Below are 24,665 nucleotides of genomic sequence, written 5' to 3' on the forward strand. Positions count from 1 at the left end.
GGAGCTGCCACGTGGCCCTGCACCCTGTCTGTCCCTCGCCAGACCTTGCTTCGGTGGCAGCACGATAGATAGTGAGCCGGACAATCAATCAAGTCACCGGCAAGCTGCAGCTCCGCTCGTGGATCAGAAAGTCGCTGAAGGACAATGTTCAGACAGAAGCGCCAGCAAACAGGCTCTTGTCTCTCTTCCCCCTAGGTCAGGAAGATATTTCTAAGCATCAGAGAGGGGGTGGGGAGAGAGGTCAGCAGGCTGGGCTTATCAGGAGCATCTCCGGGGATGGCCCCGAGGGACAAGAGCAATCACAGAGGACATAGGAACGGTCTAAAAGGAACGATCAATGAATTTGAAGGAGTTAGAGGTGAAAATAGTCTGTGGGGCTGGGAGGTAGCACACTGGTTATGGAAGACATTTAAGGGGCTGCAGAGATAGTACAGACCATCAGACACTTGCCTTGCACGCCGCCAACCAGGGTTTGATCCTCGGTACCCCCTATGGTCCCTTCAAGCACTTCCAGGGCTGATTCCTGAGTATAGAGCCAGGAGTAAACCTGGAGCACACCAGGAATGGCCCCCCAAAATGAAACAAAGGAAAATGGGGGAAAAGAAGAAAAGATAGTAGCCCACTGGCTTTTGCAGACAAATAAACACAGCAGAGGCCTTTGGGAGTCTCACAAGCTCTCCTGAGACACTCACTAGGCCTCAGCCCATGCACAAAAGGGAATCCCGCTGCTTTTTCCTTTTCTCAAAGGCCAAAAGCCGGAGAGCGGAGGGTGTGCCCAGGCCTCTGAGTCAGTGGCAGGCTAGTTTCAGTGGGATCTTTCTTTGGCAGTTCTGGGGATCGAACCCACAGCTTCAGTGCCAAGAATGAGTTCTACTGCTGAGCCCTGTGTCTCCTCTCAGTGTCCACCCCAATCTGCTGCTATCACAGTCTCTGCTAAGGTCACAATAGCCTCAGTGACACAGAGGCAAGCCACATACTGGGGGCCTGGGTCAGAGAGACCGCATGGTAGCTCTGGGTTTAAAAGGTATTTCTCTGATCACTCTGGGCAAGAGCTGAATGCTGAAAAGAAGTAAAGAAACAATATGATAATCTTTCAGTACCTGTATTGCAAACCATGATGCTGATATATATATATGTGTATATATATATATATATATAGAGAGAGAGAGAGAGAGAGAGAGAGAGAGTGTCTGCCGTAGAGGTAGGCTAGAGGGAGGGGGATGGGAAGGAAACTGGGGACATTAGTGGTTGGAAATATGCACTGGTGAAGGGATGGATGATGGAATATTATATGACTGAAATTCAATCATAAACAACTTTGTAACTGTATCTCATGGTGACTTCAGTTAATATACCATAGGTCTATGTATATATATGTATATGTGTATATGTACACATGTATACATATACATATATGGTGACTTCAGTTAATATACCATGTCTATTTATGTATATATGTATATATGTATACTTATGTGTATATGTACACATGTATACATATACATATATGGTGACTTCAGTTAATATACCATATGTATATGTATACACATGAAATGTATATGTATACACATGGTATATGTGTATGCATATATATGGTATATTAACTGAAGTCACCATATATACATATGGTACATATATATACATACATGCGGAATATTATGGTATTTTATTGGGGCCAGAGAGATGGTGCCAAGGGCTGGAGCTCTTGCTTTGCATGCAGGAACTCTGAATTTGATCCCTGACACCACACAGTCCCCTGGGCACCCAGCCGGGAATAGCTCGTGAGCATTTCTGGGGCTGACCAAATAACCAAATTGCAAAGAAAAGAATGACCAGACTGAATAACTCAAAGGTGGTCCCCATGTAATGCGAATAACTCAAAGGTTGTCCCAGTTAATGTCTCTCCGAAGAAGGGAGCCAGCAAGCATCCCAGAGCAAGCCCCGGCCGCGGTGGCAGGTACGAGGTGGGCAGAGGGCTGGACCCTCAAAGACGTCTTTCTGGTTCTTGGGCTCTGGACCAGCTGTGTGCAGGGTTAGGAAAACATCTCTGGGGGCCTTGGGGGAGGGGGGAGGGTTCCTGGACAGGGGGAAAGGCAGAAGCACAGCTGCTGGGAACATGGGCTTGCGGTGCTGGTGCCGAAGTCACTCACAACCTCAGCTAAGGGTGAAGTCACCCACCTGGGGTCCTGGTCTACCCCGCAGAGGGGGCGGGGGTCTGAGAGGCAAAGCCTCTGAGGAGCCCCTGGGAACCTGCCAGCTCCCGCTCCCTTTTCTCCCTCAAAGGCCAGCCAGCCTCGGGCTCTCTCCTTGAAGTCACGCCGTTCCTTTCCCTTTCACAATTAAGATCTCCCCCCATCATGCTGGAGACCCACATGGCGGCCATCGCAGCACTGGGCTTAATGTCCCTCCGGCACCACCAGGAGTGACCCCAAGCACAGAGCCAGGAGTAAGCCTAAAGCAGTGCTAGGTTTAGCCACCCCCCACCCCCCATTCTCCCCCAAAGACATCCATATCCAGAGCTCCTCCACCCCTCAGCACTCACTCATAAGAAGTGCAGGATGTTTTCGATGCAATTTTCCCTGAAACTTCTCCGCTAAAATTGCTCCCACCGGTCACGGTGACTTCTGTGTCCCCAAATCACTTGTCACAGTTCAGTCCCAGCCTTGCTGCGTGCTCAAGGGCTGTTTGACACTGATGACCATGGCCGGGGCTGGAAATGGCTTTGCTCTGTCTGCGGGGACGTGTCAGGCGGCGGAGGCCTCACGTAACATGGATGCGTGCCTGGAAACGGCGACAGCCATGAAACAATGTCTGATGGAAGGGGGGCCTTGAAAAATGTCGTCTGGGTCAGCGCCTTCGGGCCAGGATTTTTTTTTTTTTAACTCTCCTCAGTGATATAAAGAAACGACAGGGGCCGCTGTGGCTCGGTGGCCGAGCGCCGGCTGGAGTCCCCTCCCCCCCTGCACCACCACCACTGAGAGGGGGAAAACGGGCCAAGAAGCTTGAATGAAACAGGGGGGGCAGGACTGCCCTCTGCTGATTTCCACCCTGGTGCCCCCTTCCTTCTTCACGCTTTGTTTGCAGAACGCGGGCAACAGAGCACGGGGCAGCGAGTCAAGGGCGCAAGTGCACCCTGGGCCTGCTCGGGGCTGTGTTCTGAGTTCTGGGGGAGGGGAAAAGGCTGACGGGGGGAGGGGGGGAAGGGCCCGTCCACCCCTGCCCCTGTCTGGCCGCTCTCGCTCTCCTCCAGCACAGGCAAACCCCACCCCTGCCGTGTGCTGTGTGCCCACCTGCCTGCCGACCCCCCTCAGCCCCGCTCCTGTGTCTGGACGGCTAGAGCAGCCTTCCTCCCCATCCTCTGCTGAGAATCCCAGCAGGGTAAGACCCCACCTTTCTCCCTTCGGGGCCCGCCTATAGCATGCTGGAGATGCCAAAGTTAGCCTGACCAGCTCATTTCCACCCCGGGATGGTCTGTGGTTGTTGGTCCTTCCGGAAAAAACAATCCAGAGTTTGGTTCTGGGCAAAGTGTTCACTGCCTCAAGCACGAGCCAGGTGAATAGTCCTCAAACACAGGAAGTGTTGAGGACCATTTGGGAAGGAGGGTAGTACCCCCAGGACACAAACTCGTTCCTTCCAAAAGGTGTCTGCACACCCCTGCTCATGCAGTGCTTAGACAGCAGCTGCGCCCTGGAAACAACCCGAATGCCCACCCGTGGATGATGGATAAAGAAAGTGTGATTGATCTACACAGTGGAATACTCCTTTGCTACAACAAAAGAGGAAATCTTGCCTTTTGCTACAACATGGTTGGAACCAGAAGGGGGTCAGTTTAAGAGAAATAAGTCAAGAGCAGGAAGGACAAAGACGGGATGTTCTCGTTATCTGTGGTATCTGAAGAAAGCCAGAAAATGGACAATAAAAGCAAATCGTGGGCCTGGGGCGAGAACACAGTGGGTCGGGCACTTGCCTTGTATGTGACTGACCCAGATTTGATCCCTGGCATCCCATGTGGTCTCCTGAGCCCTCCAGGAGAGTCCCTGAGTCTAGAGGCAGGAATAAGCCCTGAGCGCGTGACGTATGTCCCCTTCCCCCACCGCCACCACCACAAAAAAAAAAAAAAAAAAACCAACATCAAAACCAAAAACGAACCTGAATTCCTGGGCTCAGACAACAGAACTAAGGTTAGCAAGCCACACCGGGTGGCCCCAACATACCCGAACCCCCTGCCACCCAAGCACAAACATGAACAGGATTGCAAACCGTGCTGTATGAATGGGGGGAGGGCTTGTTGGGGATGTTTCCCTGCAGCTGTGGGTTGTAAGTGCAGGCTCATTTTCCATCTCACCTTCACCCTCGGGCCTTAGCTGCCAGGCCTTGGAGACAGACTTAGCAGCTCCTCTTCCCTTTGACTGTACCACCCTTCTTTCCTTTCTCGTTTTTTCCTCCCTCCATCTATCCTACATCCGATTTCTGCAGTCCTGGTTCCCGACCTCAGTATTTTCCAGGGAGTGAGGGCTAAGGCAGAAAACCAGATGTGATGTGGACAGTTCGCCGGAAGGAGGCGCTGCCCTAAACTCAGACACAGTCCAGCTTTAAGGGCCGCACAGAAGTACTCAGTGGGCGGAGCTGAGGGGGGTCTCGGGGGTGGGTTGGGGGGTTCCAGGAAGTTGACAGCCTGGAATAAGCCCGACTTCAGGAGAGTTTTATGAGCAGTAATTAAACACTTGTTTAAAAGCAATTATGACGTAATTAAACACCTGCGCCTGACCCAGCCCCCAAGCGTGGTCTAAAGAATGCCGCAGGCCCCCCTCCTCCCCCCCCCACTCCCGCCCTAGGATCTTGCTAGAAATGCAGAATGCAAAGCCTCGTCCCAGACCCGCTGAATCACAGGCTGCCTTTTGGCACGGTCAGATGGCGCTGGGTGCTCTCGGGAAAGTCTGTGAAGCATCGCTGTGGATGACCTAAGGGGACCTCTTACAATATGTCCAGGGAGGCAGCAGAGATGGCTCAGGCGGCAGAGTGCCCGCCTAGTGCTCAAAGGCCGGGGGTTGGATCACAGACGCCCCGGCGCCCCCTGAGCACCTGGGGTGGTGTTGGTGACCCCCCAAGCATAGCCAGCTCTGTTCCCGTTTTCAAAACTGTTCTGTGCCTTGCATGCAGCTGGCCTTAGTCTGGTACCAGGCCAAGCCAAACAAGTCACCACTTTTTTTTTCCTTTTTATAGTTTTTACAGTGAACATATATCACCTGGAAAACCTTAAAATTATATATTGTTATATGAATTATAAGCATGTTTTGGAGGGATAAAAATGGGTAATCAGTGAGGTAGGGAAGCAGGGGGTGGAGGGCTTTCAAGGGGCCGGAAGAGGAATCAGCGAGAGGACTGTGTCTGCCCAGCAGGAGGGCAGTGAGCTGCTTTGGAACAGGTGTTGTGTGTGTGTGTGTGGGGGGGGGGGTTGGTCTCGCTGCCTGCTGATTTATTCAGGTTCACCGTTGTCCTCAGTGTTTGAGAGATGTTACTTCCTTCGCATCCTCAGACGTTAGCCACCTCAGACTCATCAAAAGAAATTGCTTTTCTTCAATTGGCTTTTCTAAATTTTATAATGATGGTGGTGCGGGTGCGTGTCCTTTTTTTTTTTTTTGGTCATTATTTCTATGCTTATTTAAAAATTTTTTTTGAAGTCTATAAAACATTGATTTATTAATGAAACACTAGTCAATCTAAGTACTTATCATCACTTTAGGAGAAGTGCTATACTATCGGCTATGACTGTTTTTTTTTTAATTTATTTTTTTATTGAATCACCATGTGGAAAGTTACAACGCTTTCAGGTTTAAGTCTCAGTTATACAATGCTCAAACACCCATCCCTTCACCAGTGCACATATTCCACCACCAAGAATCACAGTATACCTCCCCCCAACCCCCCACCTCCCCAGTCCCCACCCCGCCTGTGTAACTGATAAATTTCACTTTACCTTCACTTTACTTTGATTACATTCAATATTTCAACAAAAAACTCACTATTATTGTTTGGAGTTTCTCCCCTCTAAAGACGGACTTGCTGAAAAGTAAGCATTTGATAATTTGTTTTCCATTGCTGAGAATGAAGAGATATGAGGTCAAGCGGCCGACGGGTGCGTGTCCTTTTGTGTTAGAAGGCCTCCTCTGCCCATCCTTCACGGCCTCGTAGCGCCCCCACGTGCTGAATTCTTCCCGCGCTTGTTTTAATTAAATATTGAATGGCCTGTTTTCCTCCATAGCAGCCAGCAAGCGTTCTTAGGGAGTGAAAGGAAGACACCAGCCTCCCGCCCCTGCCCTGCTCAAAGAGAAAGCGAGGCGGCGACCGGCCTGCCTTCGGGGCTCACCTGTTGTTGGCACAGCAAGAGCACATTGGGGTTCCCCAGAACCGAGTGTCCCCGTCATTCCTGCCTCGGGTGCTGGGCCCTGCCGGGCTGCTGCCGATGGGAACACAGCAACTCCGCCTCATAAATCTGAACGGTTTACACCAGCCCCAAGAATACCGTCATAAGTGCTTATAGGAATCGATGAACAGACTTATCTGTGACGACAGTGCCTGAACAACATAAAAACAAACGGCCAGTGTTTAAAAGCCCCCGATAGAGCCGTAAATTCTCCAGCCATTCTCTGCCCCAGCAGGTCCGCAGCCAAGAACGCTCAGAACCGGGCACTTGGGAAGGAGGTGCTGCCTACAAAGTCCCAGTCCTGAGGAAGGAACCTGGGGCTCGTCCCCTGATTTCTCTTCCCCATGAAACAGGGGTGATTTCCTGGGTCAGGTCGTCAGCCTCGTGAAAGAAATCAGGAGGGCACCGTAGGCCCTCCAGAACAGAACCACCTTGCCCGGCGGTGCCCTTCCAGCCCGAGAGGGAAAGAACACGCCTCCCCGCTGGTAAGTTTCTGGAAGGCTGCGGGAGGATGGAAACCAGCCACTGCGCGAGGGGAATCACTTGGAACTGGGACATCGCTAAGCCTGCAAATGAGCCGCGCAGAGGGAGTGAAAGCGGTTGCTGGCCCGGCTCCCATCCTCTAAGTGCAGCCCCGAGACAACCCCTTGGGATGAACAAAGGCCGCCCCCCTCCCGCCAGCCCGCGGGTCTGGCTTGCAGGCTGGTGCCTGATGGCTGTCTTGGTTGCTACAGACTGTCGGGGAGAGCCGGGGGAATGAAACGCTCCACGTTTCCATCTGTGAGGCACCTCCTGGCTGTCGCAGGGCTTCTGTAGTTTCCCCCAGCACTTCTGTTACGAGAGCGGCAGAGATCACAGAACTGAAGGCTCCACAGCCCCGCCCAGTGCATGGTGGGTGCGATCCAGGGGGGCCTCGTTAAGAGCGCTGCAAGGTGCAAGTCCCGAATTTCTCAGGCCCCTCTGTGGTCAGCCTCCCTCCCCACCTCCAGCTTCTGTGAACCATTGATATTCCAGGTCCTTTATCCACACACCTCCCACCCCGTTTTCTTTCATTGTTGCTGCTGCTGCATTGACTGAGGGTCACACGGCTGATTCTGGTGTCCCACATGTGGCCAGGGCACTCGGCAGTGTCAGCAAACAAGTAAAGATTTTGCAGCAACCTGGAAGCACATGGCAGCCTATTTCCCTGCACTTGAATTTAGATCTGTGGTAATAACCTATTTGGGTTCGTGCTAGCTGGTGGCTATTTGTGCCATGACCTCGCTGCGTCCTTAAATAGCTGTGCACAGTGCTATTTTCACCTTTCACTGGTTTCCCAGCAAGTTGCTTTGTCCAAGTTGTCACAAAGTCCCCAGTCCTCAATGAAAATACATCCCAGGCCAGCCGCCTCAAGAAGCCTCTCTTGTATTGTGGGCAGGAAGAATATGTGTGATTCCAAAGGAAGCAGTGTGCGTCCGGTCGTGTCAGCCACTACCCTGAAAAATACCCAGGTTTGGAGCTGGGGAGGAGTCTCAGTGACCCATGCAACTATCTTGGAAGCAACCCCACCCACTGTTCTATCTTTGGGCCCCCTTTCCTCCCCAGCTTCAGGGTGAGGAGCAAATGGATGTAACCCCACGTAACCTTGAAGCCTGCAGGCAGATGCACTTTGTCCATTGCTTCTGTGGAGCACCTTGGTCACCTAGAAGTCCCTGCCCTTCTAGGCCTGGGTATGCTGCTGGAGAGTGCTCACTGGTGGAAGGCTGCTGGCCCTTGTGTGGCAAAAGCACCGATATTCCCGGTCTTGCATTTGGTAGACCTGGATTTGGTCCCTGGCATCCCATGTGGTCCCTTAACCCCCGCCAGGGTAATTCCTGAGTTCAGAGTGAGGAGTCAGCCCTGAGTCTTGCCAGGTATGGCCTCCAAACAAAACTGAACCTTTGTTTCTTGTTTCCTTCTCTTTCCTTCCATACTTGTTGACTAGACAAACTTCCACTGGGCTATGAGTTCCCCTAAATATTCAGGCTTTCAGTGGAATCATCTCTGTCTTCTCGCTAATGTCATTAGTCTCCCTGGGGCCTGAAAAGCCATTCCCAGGGAGGCGGGTATCCATGTCTCCTCAGATGTTTTCTGGCTCTTTTACAAAAACATTTAGACAATGATACATGAGAGTTCCCTCCCCAATCCACACTTTTTTTTTTTGACTTGTGGTACTGACATGTATGAAAGGAAATTTGTCTCCTCATCTCTTCCCCTCCCTTTTCTGCTCCTGGCCTGAAGAGTTCTCAGTCCTGAAAACTGGCCGGGATGGGGCTCACGAGGGCCTTTGCAGGTCTGATGGGCAAGAGTCAAAAGAGCGTCCCCAAGGGCCAGCTTTGCTCAGACTGAGCCAGTCTCCAGTCGTTCCCCAAGCCAGTTTTTTCAGGGGGTCCGCATACAAACAGGAAGAGCTCTTCCCTGTTGTTGTTTGGGGGCCACACCTGGTGCTGCCCTGGGGCTGCTTTGCCCTAAGGGTCTGAGTGCTGGAGAGGAAATTCAGACCTTCCACATGCACACCAGGTAAAAGATGGGTTTAATTGATAGTGGGGGGGGGGGAGGGGGCGGCTGAATTTAGAGGGGTGGACTGGGGGCCCATTCCATGGATTGATCTCTCTCGAAAAAAGATTCAAGACTTCAGCTCTGGGCAGAGACTGTAAGAATAATTTGGGGGTGGGGCGACTTGAGCCACTTACAAATAAGGGATCCCAGGTGCAAAGAAGAGTCTTTTTTCAGTTCCCTTTGAACAGGGCTAGTTCTTCCCCCATTCCTTTTTTCTTTTTTTTTTTAATTTTTATTCAGTGAAGCAGAGAGTCTCTTGCCCGCACGCCTGGCTGTCTTCCCCGGGGCCCCCTGGAGGGGATGGGCTCCACCTTCCCTCCCCACCCCGAGGAGAGCTCCCGGCGGCCAAAGACCATGGGAACCTAGCTACAGCCATGCTCGAGGCCCTTCTCCACATGTTTGAACAGGCCTCACGCATGAAGGTACCAGCAGAGGAACCCAAGTGTGTGTAATCCCATCAACGGCCAACATCCAGAGACTTAAAAGCAAGCTCCCAGATCTTGTAGCCTACTTCTCCCTCTGGGAGAAACTAGCAAGCTTCTGAGAGTTTCCTGCCCACGTGGGACAGCCTCGCAAGCTTCCCATGGTGTATTCATATGCTAAAGCCAGTAACAAGCTGGATCTCATTCCCCTGACCCTGAAAGAGCCTGCAGTGTGACATCATTGGGAGGGCCGAGCTGAGAAAGACTTCTAAGATCTCAGGGAAAGGACGAATAGAGAGGTTACTGAGCCTGCTCGAGAAATCGACAATTAACGGGGATTTCGTGATTCATGATTTTTAGTGTATTAATTGATGTCAGGCTCTCATTGGGCAGGGCTTTGAGGGGGAGGAAGTCACAAAGTCAATGCTGATGGGAAACCTGCCTTCTAGAAGCACAAAGTCAATGAGTCAGGAAGGGGACAGTCTAAATTCTATCACCCGTAGAGATGATCCTGGGTCTGGAGCATGGTGAAGATGCTGTTGCTACTGTGAAATACACACACACACACACACACACACACACACACACAATACATATTTTCTCTTTGTCTACATGTTGTGACCTACAGACCTGACTCATAGCTCTAAGTGATCTTGGATTGTCTAGGTGCAGAGAATGCTGAGATTGTCTCTTGCTGTGCTGATGAGTTGACTTTGGGGAAGCACCTAAGGATGGGCTGGTTGTCAGGAGCCTCATCTGTCTGATTCAAAGCTTGGAACTTCCAGTCTCCTACCACCTCCAGGGAGGGAAGAGAGGGCTCAGGTTCAGTTCAATCACCTGCGACCAATGAATTCAGTGGTTATGTCTCTGCATTGGTCTTTTTAAAAAGCCCCAACGGAGGAACTTTCAAGAGCTTCTTGGTTGGTGAATACACACAAAGGTCGTGTTGGAGAGGACATGAAAGCTCCGAGCCTTTCTCACTCCCATGTAGTAATTCTAACAGGCTCTTTCCTGATAATCTGTAGCACTGTTGTCCCATTGTTCATCGATTTTCTCGAGCGGGCACCAGTTGCATCTCCATTGTGGGACTTGTTGTTACTGTTTTTGGCAAATCAAACACGCCACGGGTAGCTTGCCAGGTTCTGCCATGCGGGCGGGATACTCTCGGTAGCTTGCTGGGCTCTCCGAGAGGGATGGGGGAATCGAACCTGGGTCGGCTGCATGCAAGGCAAACTTCCTACCCGCTGTGCTATCCTATCGCTCCAGTCCATCCTGATAATCGAGTAGGTAAAATGTTCCTCTGAGCTCCATGAGCTAAGCTAGCAGAGTCATTGGACCTAAGGAAGGAAGGGGCTGTGGAAACCTGGTTTATAGCAGGTGGATCTGAAGTATAGGCAAGAACCTGGGTTTGGGAGTTCAGCGTGAGAAGCGTCTTGGCAGACTGAGTTCTTAAACTGAAAAATCTCATGCTGAGTCTGGGTAGATGGTTCCAAATTGAACCGAATGGAGTGAATTCTCAGACCTCTTGCTGGTGTAGAGAATTGCTTCCGGGTATAAGACTTCCGGGCATAATCACTCTGAAATTAGGTCCTGGAAGTTCCATTGATGCCTGTCAATGTCCTTCCTCTCCCATAAACACTGCCATGAGGAGAGTGTCCAGCACGACCAGGATTACCAGGGGGCGCCACAGCAGCTCTGAGCTGGATTTTACTTGTTAACTTTGGAGTCAACCGTGATCCCTGCAGGAAGAGGGAAGACGGGGACAGTGACCAGTTAAAATTGTGACTGTTCACTATCTGGTGTTGGTGGTCAGATACCTCAATGCTTTCACTGCTTGGTCAAAAGCAGCTCTGTTGTTTTTCCTTTCTCTATCCATGTAACTTGTGAGTAAAATCTCTTAGGAGGTGTTTTTAATCTCTTATTGTGACATAACTGCTAATGAACGACCCAAAATCTTTCCGTACCTCACAGTCGTAAACATGTATTTCCTCACTCCTGGGTCTGTAAATCAGATGAAGTTTGGCTCATCTGGGTTGGATTCCAGGCTCTGATCTTGCAGAGGTCATGATTTCAGATCCCAGAAACACATAATCCCAGGTATGCAAGAAGGCACGAAGACCTCTGCATCCCTGATGCAGTTCCTTTCATCCCCATTTCTTTGGACAGACCAAATCCTCCCTAGTCTGATCTATCGCTGATAAGGCAGAGAGTTAAAGTTTGCTTGCTTGAGTCACAAAGGCCTAAGGATTTTCCATGCAAGTCAGAGAAACAGGAAGAACAAGGAACAATGATCTAATCCACTCTAACAGACCTCCAGTTTTCATGGAGAATCCAACAATGGGATATATGTAAGTTAAAGGCCTATTTCCATGTACTGACCTTTCTATGTTGCTGACCCTTGACTACTGGTCCATGGTAACAGAAACCACTGCCTAGTGTCCCCAGTGGCTGGAGCTTAAAATGATGGCCATTGTAGACTTGAAGTCTTGTCTTCTTGGCTTCAGCCACACACTGAGCCTGTTCTCTACAAAGAATGAAGGAAAGATCCATTCATTCTCCTTTGAAGTGTGTGTATTTATTTCCTTCCCTTGCACTAACTCCACAATGGTCATACTTCTCTAGCCCACCATGTTTATGGCTGTTGCACTTAAACTCAGTCATGCTCAGCTGATTGGCAGTTGTGCAAGCTCCCTACCTCCATCCAGCCCCGGGCTGCTATATGGAATAAAGATATGCCAACATTTCAGAATTACAGTAAGAAATGAAGGCTCAAGAAACTGGCTGAGCTGACTTTAAGAAGTTTCGTCTTTAGAAGCTGGGATTTCTCTCTCCTCTGTAGAAGTAGATATGGATCTCCCCCCAAGGTGCCTCAGAGACTCACGGAAATTAATGCCGAGGATTTTGGAGATTATCCAGCATCATAGTGTAACATACAGAAAATGAGGCCTCCAGAAGGCTGGGACCTGGCACTTCTGATTCTCCATCCTGAGAACCCAAGACTTCTCACCTCATCCAGCCTTCTCCAGGGGCTTATAGGCATTGCCATCCAAATGGCCATAATGGCTCCAAAACAGAGAAAACTAGCCTGGAGGCCTAAGAGAGGGTAAAAGGGGGAAGGCACTGGCCTTGCATGTGACAAACTTGGTTCAATCCAAGTCACCACATATGGGCCCCCAGGCAACACCAGGCGTGACCCTTGGGTACAGAGGGAGGAGTAATCCCTGAGCAGCCCTGGGGGTGCCCCTCAAAACCAAGAAAAAAAGGGGAAAGAAAATAGACATGAACACTTGTGACAGGTAAGTAAAATTCTATCAAAATATGAATTTGGGAAGTCTATTTCCATACCAATCGAAAGTCCCCCCAACTAACGAACTGGACACTTTGATCTAGAAAAAGGAATTCATGGCTAAGACGTAGAGAGTTAATTCTCTGCTACTGCTCCTCTTAGGGCCCAAGATTCAGAGCTGTTTCCTAAAGACGGTCCTCTCCACTGAGACAGGACACTCCAGGCAGTCTCAGAGCAAAATGGGGAGGGGCGGGGCCGGGAGAGAGCCCCACTGACGCTCACTCTGTATAACTGCACCATAGCTCAGCTGGCTGGTTGTATTCTAGGTGACATTCAAATTTACCACTCCCAGCACTGACAGTCGAAGTGGAAGCCACAGTAGAAAATGGATCTCCCACTCTCCCACCCTGAGTATTCATAGCTGGGAATTCATAGCTGCCGAGCTCTGGCAAGCTAGTCAGACCAAACCTAGTACCGGAAATCAAGGTGGGAGCAATACTTCTTGCTATTTAAGTGTGCAGGAGGACCTGGAAGAATTTTATAACAATAATTTTGTTTTGCTTATATGAATTTGTTTTTCTACAAATAAAAACATATTTTTCGTAATAAAGAGAATGTTCTTTTGATTTAAACATAATTGCCTCCCCCTACTAATATTCTCTCTCTCTCTCTCTCTCTCTCTCTCTCTCTCTCTCTCTTTCTCTCTCTTTTTCTTCTTTTGGTTTTTGCTTTGGGGGCCCCATTCAGCAGTGCTCAAAGGTACTTGAAAAGCAGGTGCTTAGTCCAGCGAACTATCTCTCCAGCCTCTATTCTTCCCCAATACATATTCTTCTGAGGTACAAATTCTCTCCACGCTGGCTTCTTTTTGGCACTGGAGTTGTTCCTTTTAGCATCCTTCCTAATTCGATTGCCGTTTCCTACCTCTCCCACACCTCCCGTGCCTTTGCCTATTCAGGTTTCATTGGTGGGGATGATTTAGCCCATCAACTCTGAGTGTGAGTAGTTCCAATTAAATAGGAAAACAAAGAAAAGCCACTGGGGCCTCTCATCTGTGTTTCTCATTCCAAAGTGGATTCTGATCCGGGTGATTTTGTTTCCTTTGGGGGGGGGGTGGTCCCGTACTTCCCAACTGGTGACCTCAGGGCCCAGAGGCTACTCTCGGCCATCTTCAGACTACCAGGCTGACGGTTCAATGCCAGAGCTGATGATGTGGAGCTCTCGGGTGCCAGAGACCACCAGGGCTTCCCTGGAGTGCTGGCGAGGGACTCGGGAGGCCAGATGGTGCGAGGGATCAAACCTGGATCAGACTTATGATCAAAGCTTGCTATCTCCCTGACCCAGGGAGGGGATTTTGTAGGGATGGATGCATGTCTTCATTTTCTTCAATTATTTCAATTAAAACTAGTGGATGAGATTTAGGAAATTAAAATGCATCTAGATGGGATTTTATTTTTTAAAAAGGAACATTTCATGAAACGGAAGTGGAAGGAAGTTGGTTTCTTTAAACAACTGTGGGAGGTCACAGATGAGCAGGCCTGGGGCATGGGTGGGAGCCTTGTGGCCTCTGCATTTCTTAGGGGGGGTGGAGAAGGGAGACTTCGCCTGGGGTGGGCTTGGGGAAGGGGAGGTTTTGGGGAGTGCTTCTGGGTGCAGATGTCACCTAAGTCCTGACAGATGAACGGGCACTATCCAGGGAAAAGAATTTCAGCAGCAGTAAGGACACTTGACTCACTGCAGGTCACATAACCAAGCTTCACTTTTAGTTCTGGGCTTCCTGGAAAATATGGGGGAAAGGGGTAATAGGATGTTCTCTTTACTTTTATTTGGAAAAAAAAAGAAAAGAAACAGACCTTTCTATGAGCTAACACCACTCCCCCAAACCCTGCCCACTCCCCCAAACCCTGCCCCATGATTCTCAAGTTTTATCATGATAGAAATCTTCCAAAGGACATAAAAAACACATCCCAGAGATTTTAGCTCCAGAATGTGGGGGATAAACAAATTTTAATAAACTCCCCAAATCATTCTGATGTAGGTACCATCCCTCTACCCCAGCTGACTTCAAAATGGTTGGCTAAGAAAGAAAAAAATTTCTTCCCTTATTCAGGTGTTCATTCCAAAAGTACTAACTATGGTCTTAAATGATGAGGACAGACAAGAAAACACAATCTCCTGGCCTCAGGGAGCTTCTGGTGAGTTAGAGGAAGAATCCTGCGGACTCTTCTCCGAGCTATACTCCCCACGGGGCCTCCAGCCCAGAGCTCTGCACTCTGCCCACTGCCCGTCACCCTTTCTGCCCAGTTTCAGTCCTAGTATCAGGTCCTCTGCCAGAGCCCTGGACATGGAGGCCCAGGAGTCTGTCGCAGGGAGGAGGTCTGGGCCGGGGCCCAGGAGCCAACCAGAAGCTTCTTCAAATGACCTGCTGAGGGGCCGGAGCGATAGCACAGCGGGTAGGGCGTTTGCCTTGCACGCGACCGACCCGGGTTCAATCCCCGGCATCCCATATGGCCCCCCAAGCACCGCCAGGAGTAATTCCTGAGTGCAGAGCCAGGAGTAACCCCTGAGCATCGCTGGGTGTGATCCAAAAGAAATAAAAAGCAAATGACCTGCTGAGAAGTGTGTGACGGAGCGAGGGCCAGAGGCAGGGTCAGGGAGGGGGCCAGTGAGTTCTCCATCCAGCACCTACGACCTCGCGTGATGTTCATCCAAGATCAGCTGTTAAAGCCCTAATGCCATGTCACAAGGGCCTTGGCGGGCAATCAGAGTGACACCGGGGTGAGGGTGAGGCCCTCAGCTGAGAGAAGCACCCGAGGGAGCGGAGATGCCATGCGAGCACCGGTGAGGAGGCGACCATCTATATACTCAGACGAGCCTCACTTCAGCTGTGCGGCCTCTGACCGCCTCAGCGCGGAGAGGAAATGTCCCTCGGTGAAGCCTCTGGTCTGTGGCATTTTTCGTGGCAGCAGGGCTGACTGAGCCAGTGCAAGTGCCGTGAGCCCCTCTGGGGCTTCTCTCCTCCTGCACACTCTGGGGCCCACGGGACCCTTCCTAGTCCCTGCCCCGCCCCTTCTCTCCCCAGCTCTCCTGCCAAGCCCAGGATTCCAAACTGCCACCTCCCAGGACTCTCGTCACTGTGAGGAATGAGGTACAGGCCCCACCTGACCCATTCCTCCCCTAAGGGCCCGCACACACGGGGACTCAGCTGGCATGGGCAGAAAGAAATAGCAGAACGTGGGTCTGTCAGTGCACATATGAGTATGTGTGTGTGTGTGTGTGTGTGTGTGTGTGTGTGTGTGTGTGTGTGTGTGTGTGTTGTGTGTGTAACAGAGAGGGAGAGAGAGAATGTGAATCATGTGGACGTGTGTGAAGAGATTGCTGTACAATTGGACAATGGCCAACTATATTGTACTCACGCATATACGCGCACACACACATACACACTTACCACACAAAGTAGGGAAGTGGGAAGGGGAGAGGGACAGAGAAGGAGAGAAAGAGAGTGCAAATGCAGGTGTGTGAGAGAGGAGAGAGAGAAAGAGAGGGGGGAGAGGGAGGGAGGAAGAAAATGAGAGAGAGAGAGAGAGCGAGAGAGCGAGAGAGAGAGAGAGAGAGGGAGAGAGAGAGAGAGAGAGAGAGAGAGAGAGAGAGAGAGAGAGAGAGAGAGAGAGAGAGAGAGAGAGAGAGAGACTCTGATCTACAGCTGCAGCAAACAGAAACAGCTGGGAAGCCAGTCTGCCGTAAATCAGATTTACAGGAGGTCAAAACCTGTCTCTAGCAGCCAGTGGGAAGCCAAACAGGAATCTCTGTAAGAATCAGCTCTGGTCAGTTCTAAATCCTTCCTCTCAGCGGTTCTTACCTAGGAGAAGACAAATGTGTCCATAATCAATCACTAGAACCAAGAGCCAATTCGATTCTAGTCTCCCCTGCCCACAACTCTGTCAAGGCACTCCACCCTTCACCCCTGCCCACATCTCTGTCAAGGCACTCCACCCTTCACTCCTCCCCACCAAGTCTTTCCTTTCCTCCAGTCCCCAGTTCGTGGCCCCCAAGTTCCCACCAAGGCGGAGGTGAGGTGGTGATTCCATTGTCCCACCAAGCCTCTCTCAGGAACTGCCTCCTGTCAGAGAGAAGATGAGCGTGTGAGCGGGAGTGGCGGGTCCCTGTGGAGTGTGTGGGCCTGGTTCTGAGGAACCTGACGAGGGGCGCCAGCCCTCACTCTTAGATCTGTCACTTCTCAGCTTGTCCCCTGAAAGTCTCCCCTCTGGAACTGAGTGGGAGTCACTTCCAGAGCACAGGGAGCTGGCTGTAAACCAGATATACAGTAAGGCCTTCCCAGAACCTCAGGGCTTTTCTTCCTGCCCTCGTGAGAAGGACCACGCTTGGGGCACTTCCTGGCTTTGTATCCAGTACCCCCTCTGCCGCCTCTCTTCACCCAAACCCCAGGAGGCCCTGGGCACACGGCCCTGCTGGCAGGACTGCCGCCTGCTCCTCAGGCTCCCTCCCACCTGCCGAGGCCTATGAGTGACCCACTCGCTTGGTCACAGACCCTCACTCCTGGCCATGGACCCTTAATTCCGGCCCCAGCCCCTCACTCCTGGCCACAGCCCCTCATTTCTGGCCACAGGCTCTCACTTCTGGCTATGGACCCTCACTTCCTGCCACAGGCCCTCACTCCTAACCACAGGGCACTCCTGATGCAGATGAGCAATCTCAGGCCAGGTGGCCCCTTGCCCACATGAGTGTTGGTAAAATTTAGAGCAAACAGTTAAATAGCCCTCTACCTCCTGCATAGCCATTCCCCGATAGTACCGCAATTCAGATCACCAATGCATGGCCCTTAATTTTTTTTATTTTTAAAGATTTTATTATTGAATAACCATGAGATATTCTTACAAAGTCGTTCATGATTAGGTTTCAATAATACAGTGTTCCAACACCCACCCCTCCACCAGTCCAAGCACCAGTGCCCCCAAGTGTCCCCAGTTCCCCTCCTATCACCCCCCCTCCCCAGCCTGCCTCCATGCTCTATGGCCAGCAAGCTCCCCCCGCCCCCGCCGCACTCTCTCTCTCTCTCTCTCTCTCTCTCTCTGTCTCCTTTTGGACATTATGATTCTCTCTCTCTCTCTCTCTCTCTCTCTCTCTCTCTCTCTCTCTCTCTCTCTGTCTCCTTTTGGACATTATGATTTGCAATACTGAAAGGTTATCAGGAATATCTCTTTACCTACTTTTAACCCTCAGTTCTTGGCCAGCGTGGTCATTCCCAGCTATTATTGTCATCCTGGTCCCTTCCCTATCTTGCCTACCCTCCGCCCCCCCACCCCCCGCTTGTGGTTGATTCCAACCATTGACCAGTCCTTCTAGGCCCTGGCGCGACCTGATCAATGGTGCTGATTCTCTAACCACCAAACAACAGCTTCCTCATGCCCCGGCTCTTTGAGTGTGAGTCCCGAAAGGTCTAAGCTTGCTCACCCACTTGGTTTCTGCTACACATGGCTCAGCTGTCAGGCACGGCGGCTGCTGGGAAATGGTGCCAACTGTGGAAACCGAGGAAGCATCCCTACTCTGCAAAGCCTCCTGCAATGTGGGATATAAGAAGTCGAAAAGCCAGGCCCGACCCCTGCCAGCGTGAGCCTCCAGCCCAGTGATGCTTTTAATAGGACGGAGATGGCAAAGTGGGGAGAAGGCCAGACTCCGCACCCGCCTTCTCGTATGTGTGGGCTACAGCTGGGGAAAGGCTTCGGGGACTGGGAACAACTGCCAACCCACCCCGGTGTTTGAGTGTCTCCAAGAGCGGGTCTATTCACTTGCCCAGCGAGAGTTGGAGGCACAGTTCCATCCCTGCGATTTTCCAATCCATCACCCAGTTTTGAACTTGTCTATTTCCTTCTGCTGTTTGCTCTGCATTGTCACTGAAAGTGTAAAAGCGTATTTGGAGTTGACTTAATTGCCCATTTGAAACATTAAAATGCCTACTGGAAGTCCATTAACTAAGCAATCATTATATGAATCACCAACTTATTGCTGGTGGATTAAGAACCATGATCCGTTGAAAAGCACGCATGCACCAAGCAAAGAAATTATATGGAGATTGCGTTGCAGGCAGAGGAATTCCAGACGCTTGGCAGTTTATACCAACTGGTCACTAAAGACCAGGTTACCAGGACAGAGGTAACTCATGGTAACCAGCCTACATGCGGTTGGCAAGGAGGGGGAGGTTCAAAGCCTCTCTCAGCCTGGCCCTCTTGGAACCACAGCAAACATGGTTGTGAAATTGCATTGTGCAGCACCTAAGCCCTCAGCCCAAACCCAGGGAAAGATTTCAGTGAGAACACAGAGACCAAAAGCAGGCTAATCTCCCCACATAACTGGTCTGGCACCTCCTCCTCACATTGTCCCAAAGGAGTGGGAATTCCAAGCCCCATCTAAACCAACCCTTTTATACTATTTTGTTGTTGTTGTTGTTTAAAACTTCTGGGGAATTCATTGTCCTGCAAGAAGGAAGAAGGGTGCTATGTAGATCCTACTCCCCCGTCCCCTCCAGCAAATTCTGCTTTGGAGCAGCTCTTTAAAAAGAAAAAAATCATTTCTCATGGTGGCAAGAGCACTTGCCTTGCACGAGGTCAACACGGGGTTGATTCCTGGCACCCCACCTGGTTCCCCGAGCCCACTAGGAATGATTCCTGAGTGTAGACCCAGGAGTCAGCCCTGAGCACCACTGGGTGTGGCCCCCAAACTAAATTCTTCAATTGAAACTCATTTCTCTCTCACTGCATGGCCTAGCACTCAGACTCCACACTATTTTCCCAGAGGATTATAAGTTTAAGTACCACAAAGACCTGTACACAGAGAGGATAGCAGATTTTCCCCCATAATTGTCAAAACCTGGAAGCAGACAAGATGCCCTTCAGTGGGCGAGTAGACAAGTAAACAGTGGGATTCTAAGAATAGATATTACTCAGCACTACACAGAAATGAGCCATCCAGCCACAAGAAGACAGGGAGGGAACTGTAAATGCACGTTACATAGTGCAGGGAGCCAATCTAAAAAGGACGACCTCATGACGCCAACAATATGAGATTCTAGGGAGACATTAAGAATCAAGATCGAGGAGGTGGCTCAGTGGTAGAGTGTCTGGCTTGCATGTGTGGGGTCCTGGGTTCAAATCCCAGTACCTGGGGGAAAAAAGCAGTAGTTATCAGGTGTGTGTGTGTGTGTGTGTGTGTGTGTGTGTGTGTGTGTGTGTGTGTGTGTGTGTAGGAGTGGGTGGAGAGGTCAATATGCAAAGTAACAAAAAAGCAATAAAACTATAGTGCAGTAGGGGTATGGACTCTCCTTGAAATTGAAAATCCAAGTATCACTTACAGCTGGCCCTCTGCACGTGTGGGTCCAACCCCTTGACACAGGCATGTGGTGGACTCATGAAGACAAAACTCACCATCAGAACAAATCCACAGGATACACATGGTCCAAGCCCCTGAACTCAAGAGTCAACTCTTCGACGTGTCTTAATTATTCATGTCCAAACCCACAGACAGATTCCAGTAAGAATCTCGGCCTTACTGGCTCTGGTGTCAGCGGCTTGTAACCAATAAACCACTCTGAACGGGTGTGGGTGGGGGAGCAGATGGGAAAACTCTGGAGTTTTTCTGTAAACATCAAATTCTCAAAAATTCAAATCTTTAAAAAAAAATTTAAATCTTTATCATAAAAAAAGCAAACCCAACAGAAACCAGCATGAAAAGATCATTTCTCCCTGGGGAGGCAGAGCACAGCCCTGTCCCTCCCCATGAGCTTTGTGGGGTCGGGGTGGTGGGTGCTTCTGGGAGTGCCTCACTCAGTGGCTGCTTCACAGCAGCGGGGGTCGGGGAGGGGGGGGTTGGTGTATTCAACCCCAGGCCTTCTGCGGGCAAAGCATGAGCAATGCTGGGTGGCACCTGGCACTGAGTCCAGTCCAGTAGCCACCAGCCACACGGAGTGCTCTTCATTTCAATTAATAGAAGGTTTTAAATGTAGTTCGAGAGGCGCAGAGGATGGTTCCGTGGAAGGTCCTGCCTTGCGAGTGTGAGGTCGAGAGTTCAATCCCCAGCTCTAGCAGTCTGCGGGCTCCAGTCACCATAGCCGCCACTGCTGAAAGGGAAGGGCAGCAGGGGAGGGACAAGGCAGTGGCTTGGTCCACTTAAAAACCACGGGGGCCACAAGCCTGAAGCCCAGGGTGCCACAGCCTCTGCAGGGGAACAGCTTCTGGGGTGACTTGTGCAGATGGGGGGGGGGCACTTTCCCGATGACCCTAAGTGCTGCTCGGTGCCCCAGAGACTCACAAACGAGAAGGCTGTGTCCCAGGACCTGCAGTGCCAGCGCCAGGCGGCCTTTGGGCTTGAACCCTGCTGGCTCAGGGAGTCTTATGGGGGGGGGGGGCCTGGAGGTGGGGGAAGCGGGTCAGGGCAGGGCGGGGGCTGCAGAGGCTGGGAGAGCTCACTGAATCAGCGGTGAAGTGCGACTTCTCTTTTGCAATCCTTGCTGGTCTGACAGGCTCCTGCAGAATTACATCACTTCCTAAAAAACAGGCAAACACCTCTCCTTCAAGTGAGCACCGACCCAAGCGAGCAGGAAACAGGAAATGTTGGTGCTTCGGGGTGGCAGCAGCCCCGCCGACATGAGGGCTCCGGGGGCCGCCCTGCCCGCTGCCCTGCTGCTCTGTCTCCTGCCCACCCGCCAGGCTCAGGGTAAGTTACCTGCAGGCTCTCTCCACGGCTGCCCGCTGCCCGCTGCACCCGTGCCCGAGGCTACAGAACTGGGGAGGGCAGTGGAAATCTCCAGAAAGATCTAAACCTTTCTGTGAAAGAAAGGGAGAAAATGAGAACTGTCTGGGGGGCGGGGGCGGGAGCGGGGTTGAGGGGGTGGTCGTGGCTTGCCCTGCAGCGGGCTGGTACCGGCTCCGTGCTCTCTCGCTTCATGTAACCTTTCCTGCTCCGGCTCCTGAAAGGGGTGGGTCCCTGTAATTTACCGGCTTTAATGGGCATATTAAGAAAACCATAAATCCGTCCGGCAATTCGTATAAAAGCATTTGTTTTTAATCATGTGGGCTGAGAAGTTCTGCTCGCTCCCAAATCTCCTGGATAAAGGGGATGTGGGGGATTGGAAATTGACTACTGAAAAGAAAAATACTAAAGAGAACAAAACCCGGGGTTTTTTTGTTTTTTTTTTTTAAGTAAACAGGAAATTATCTGAGGAGTTCCTAGCATCCTTCTGACTCCTCAAGAGAAGACTTTCATCTTCTTTCCTTTCATTCTGATACTTGGGGAGATTTGCTTTGCATTGATTGTTATGGGTGAAGTGTTATTTGAAAAGGTGAGGGGATTATCACAAATCACAGGCATTGGAAAAGACCAAATATTAAATCTCGGTATTTGGAGCTGAGAGCGGCGATTGATTTATCCCCCTGGCAGTTGCTACAAGGACATGCGCGTTCCGCCTTGGTCGCCTCTTGCGGCTGTGTTGACCTGCCCTGGGGTAAGGAGACGCGGGCGGGAGTTTCCCTCCATCAGCCTGCTTGGAGCAGAGGCCAGTCTCTCTCCAACCGCTGGAAGGTTCTCCGGACGCAGCTGTTTACCTCGGGTGGTGTGTGGAGAGGCCCAGCACTGACCTAAAGATGTGGCCACATCCGGTGATTCACAGCAGCACCCCGCCCTTGCCCCCCAAGTTCTCCTTTCCTGGGAACTCACCTAGTCGTGACTCTGAACCCCGCTCTGTGCAGAGCAAGCCACCTCCGTGGAGATGTGCTGGGGTGGAACTGCGCTCCGTGCCTTGGAGGAACGGAGGAGGTGACGGTATTTTTTACGCACAGAGTGTGGCCGCTGGAAGGGAGCGTAAAGATGCTGGCGCTTCCTCTGCGCAGCGGATGCAGGCGAAGAAACAGGCACTGAGCCTGACCCTCCCCGTCCACTTCTTTGAACTCTCCCAACACGGACCCCAGAGGCCGCAGACAGCCCCCCTCGAGTAAGATAGACATTTGTCCAAGGATTTTCTTTTAGGGGCTGGTGGTGGCATTTGGGGGCCACACCAATCATTTCATTTGGGGGCCACACCCAGCCATGCTCTGTGGCCACTCCCAACTGCTCTGAGCCCACGCCTGGCATTTCCGGGGTGGCCTGGTGACCGCTGCACTCGAGGCCAGTGCCTTACCGTCTGTTCTAGGTCTCCAGCCTCTCCTGCGGGTTTTCTGGAGCTTCTGGAAAAACTGACTGTGTGTGAGGCTGAGGCGCAGCTGCAGGGTGGGGAGGGCCTTGGTGAACGCTCTGCCCTGGGCTGCACCAGGGCGCCTCCGCTCACAGCTGCTCCTTGGGTAGGTTCCTAGCCTGGACAGCACGGCCCCCCTTTTCCACCCCTGCCCCCTTCAGACCCAGTTTCCTGTCTGGGCCTCCCCTCTCCCCCCCACCCAGTGGCCCCCTGAGTCGTGTGCGCCCATTGATGTGCTCCTCACCTGCGGAGACTTGGAATCTCCTGGGAACCCCCCAGTTGGGGAAAGCTGCTCGGGACTCCAGCCCCCTCACCTCCTGCCTGTGCTCCCCGGAGCCCCCCGAGTGCGGCAGGCGCTCAGATCTCGGGGGTCTGGATGGAAGCAATGGAAAGGTTCTCATGTCTACCTCATGAGTGGGCTGTAACGGTCCAGGCCGGGCCGGCAGCCTCCTTCCACTGACCCTCCCCCCGACGTGCGGCTTCCCTCTTGGGCCCCCACCCTCGGGTCTAACCTTCTGCTAGCACAGCTTGGCACTCTGCGTCCTCATTGTCCAAGGGCACCTGTGGGGCACATCCTCCGCAGTTCATCGCCCACTCCCCCAGACCCTCTGGAGGAAGCATCGCAAATTACCCCGTGCTCAGTCACCCTGGATTGATACTAAAATCATCCTGGGACGGAGAGGAGGCGGATCACTGAGAACTGGTGAGCCGTGAAAGCAGACGGTGTTCACATCAGATGCCACCAAGATCAGTGTTGTCCTGGGTGCCCACCCCCAGCTCCCCACCCCAGCCCAAGTTGGGGGAGGGGTTGTAGCCTTAGGTGCAACTTGGAGCACTCTCGCTTGTTCCCTTATAAGAGGTAGATCTCCAGGGGGCTGCTGAGTTGGTTTTTTTTTATTTATTATTTTTTATTTCTCCTGAAGGGGGGAGTGTGTGCCAGAGCCGTTTAGAAATCTCTCAATAATCAACTCCCCCCCCCCCGCGGTTTTTTTTTCTATTTGGGTCACACTGGTGATGCTCAGGGGCTACTCCTGGCTCTGCACTCAGGGGTCACTCCTGGCGGTATTCAGGGGACCATATGGGATTCTGGGAGTCAAACCCGGGTCGGCTGCATGCAAGGCAAATGCCCTACCCGCTATACTATCGCTCTAGCCCCATTGTAATCTAGCCCTAATACCAGGCTCTGCCTGGATTCCCTGAAAAGTGCAAGAATGCCCACTTCCCAGAAGTTGTATGATGAAAGCTTATCGCTATGAGGTTGGCCCAGGAGAAGGTTGTTCTCGGTTAAGAATGTATTTGGAAACTCACGGATAGGCTTTGGAGCTAGGGTGCCTGAGGCTTCAGGATGTGACTGTTTCCAGGTGTCATGCTTGTATTTCCTTGAATTCTTCCCAGAACTGTCTCAGAGATACACAGTCTGCTGGGCTGCAGACTCCCTCCCTCGCAAACGTGTTGCAGGATGTGTCTGGAGCCCAGCAGTCATTAGCCACAAACAGGCATCGGTATCTGCTGCCCACCGGTACCTGGACCTGAGTCAGCGTCTCCTCGGTTACTGAGATGGAAAGCGTCTGCCGCAGAATTGATTGCCCTCCCAGGGAAACCGTCCGTTTAGATTAGAAGGCACCAGGCGAGAGAGGAGACAAAGCTTTTCCCCGATTTTGACCAAACTGAAGCTGATTGGGAAAAAATAACCTCTCTGGGCCTGGCTTTCTTGGGCAG

The 24,665-nt window shown here is 51.6% G+C and overlaps 1 protein-coding gene across 1 annotated transcript in view; it reads left to right on the forward strand.

Moving 5' to 3' along the window:
- The first annotated feature begins 21,328 nt into the window (after positions 1–21,328).
- Positions 21,329–24,665, forward strand: part of TMEM154 (transmembrane protein 154) — a 46,699-nt gene continuing 43,362 nt past the window's right edge. The window contains exon 1 of the mRNA XM_055144960.1: positions 21,329–21,433. Within this exon, the coding sequence (XP_055000935.1) occupies positions 21,364–21,433 (70 nt within the window). The 5' untranslated portion in view covers positions 21,329–21,363. The remainder of the gene's footprint in view (positions 21,434–24,665) is intronic.

Source organism: Sorex araneus, chromosome 7, assembly GCF_027595985.1.
Source record: "Sorex araneus isolate mSorAra2 chromosome 7, mSorAra2.pri, whole genome shotgun sequence".
NCBI classification, from domain to species: domain Eukaryota; kingdom Metazoa; phylum Chordata; class Mammalia; order Eulipotyphla; family Soricidae; genus Sorex; species Sorex araneus.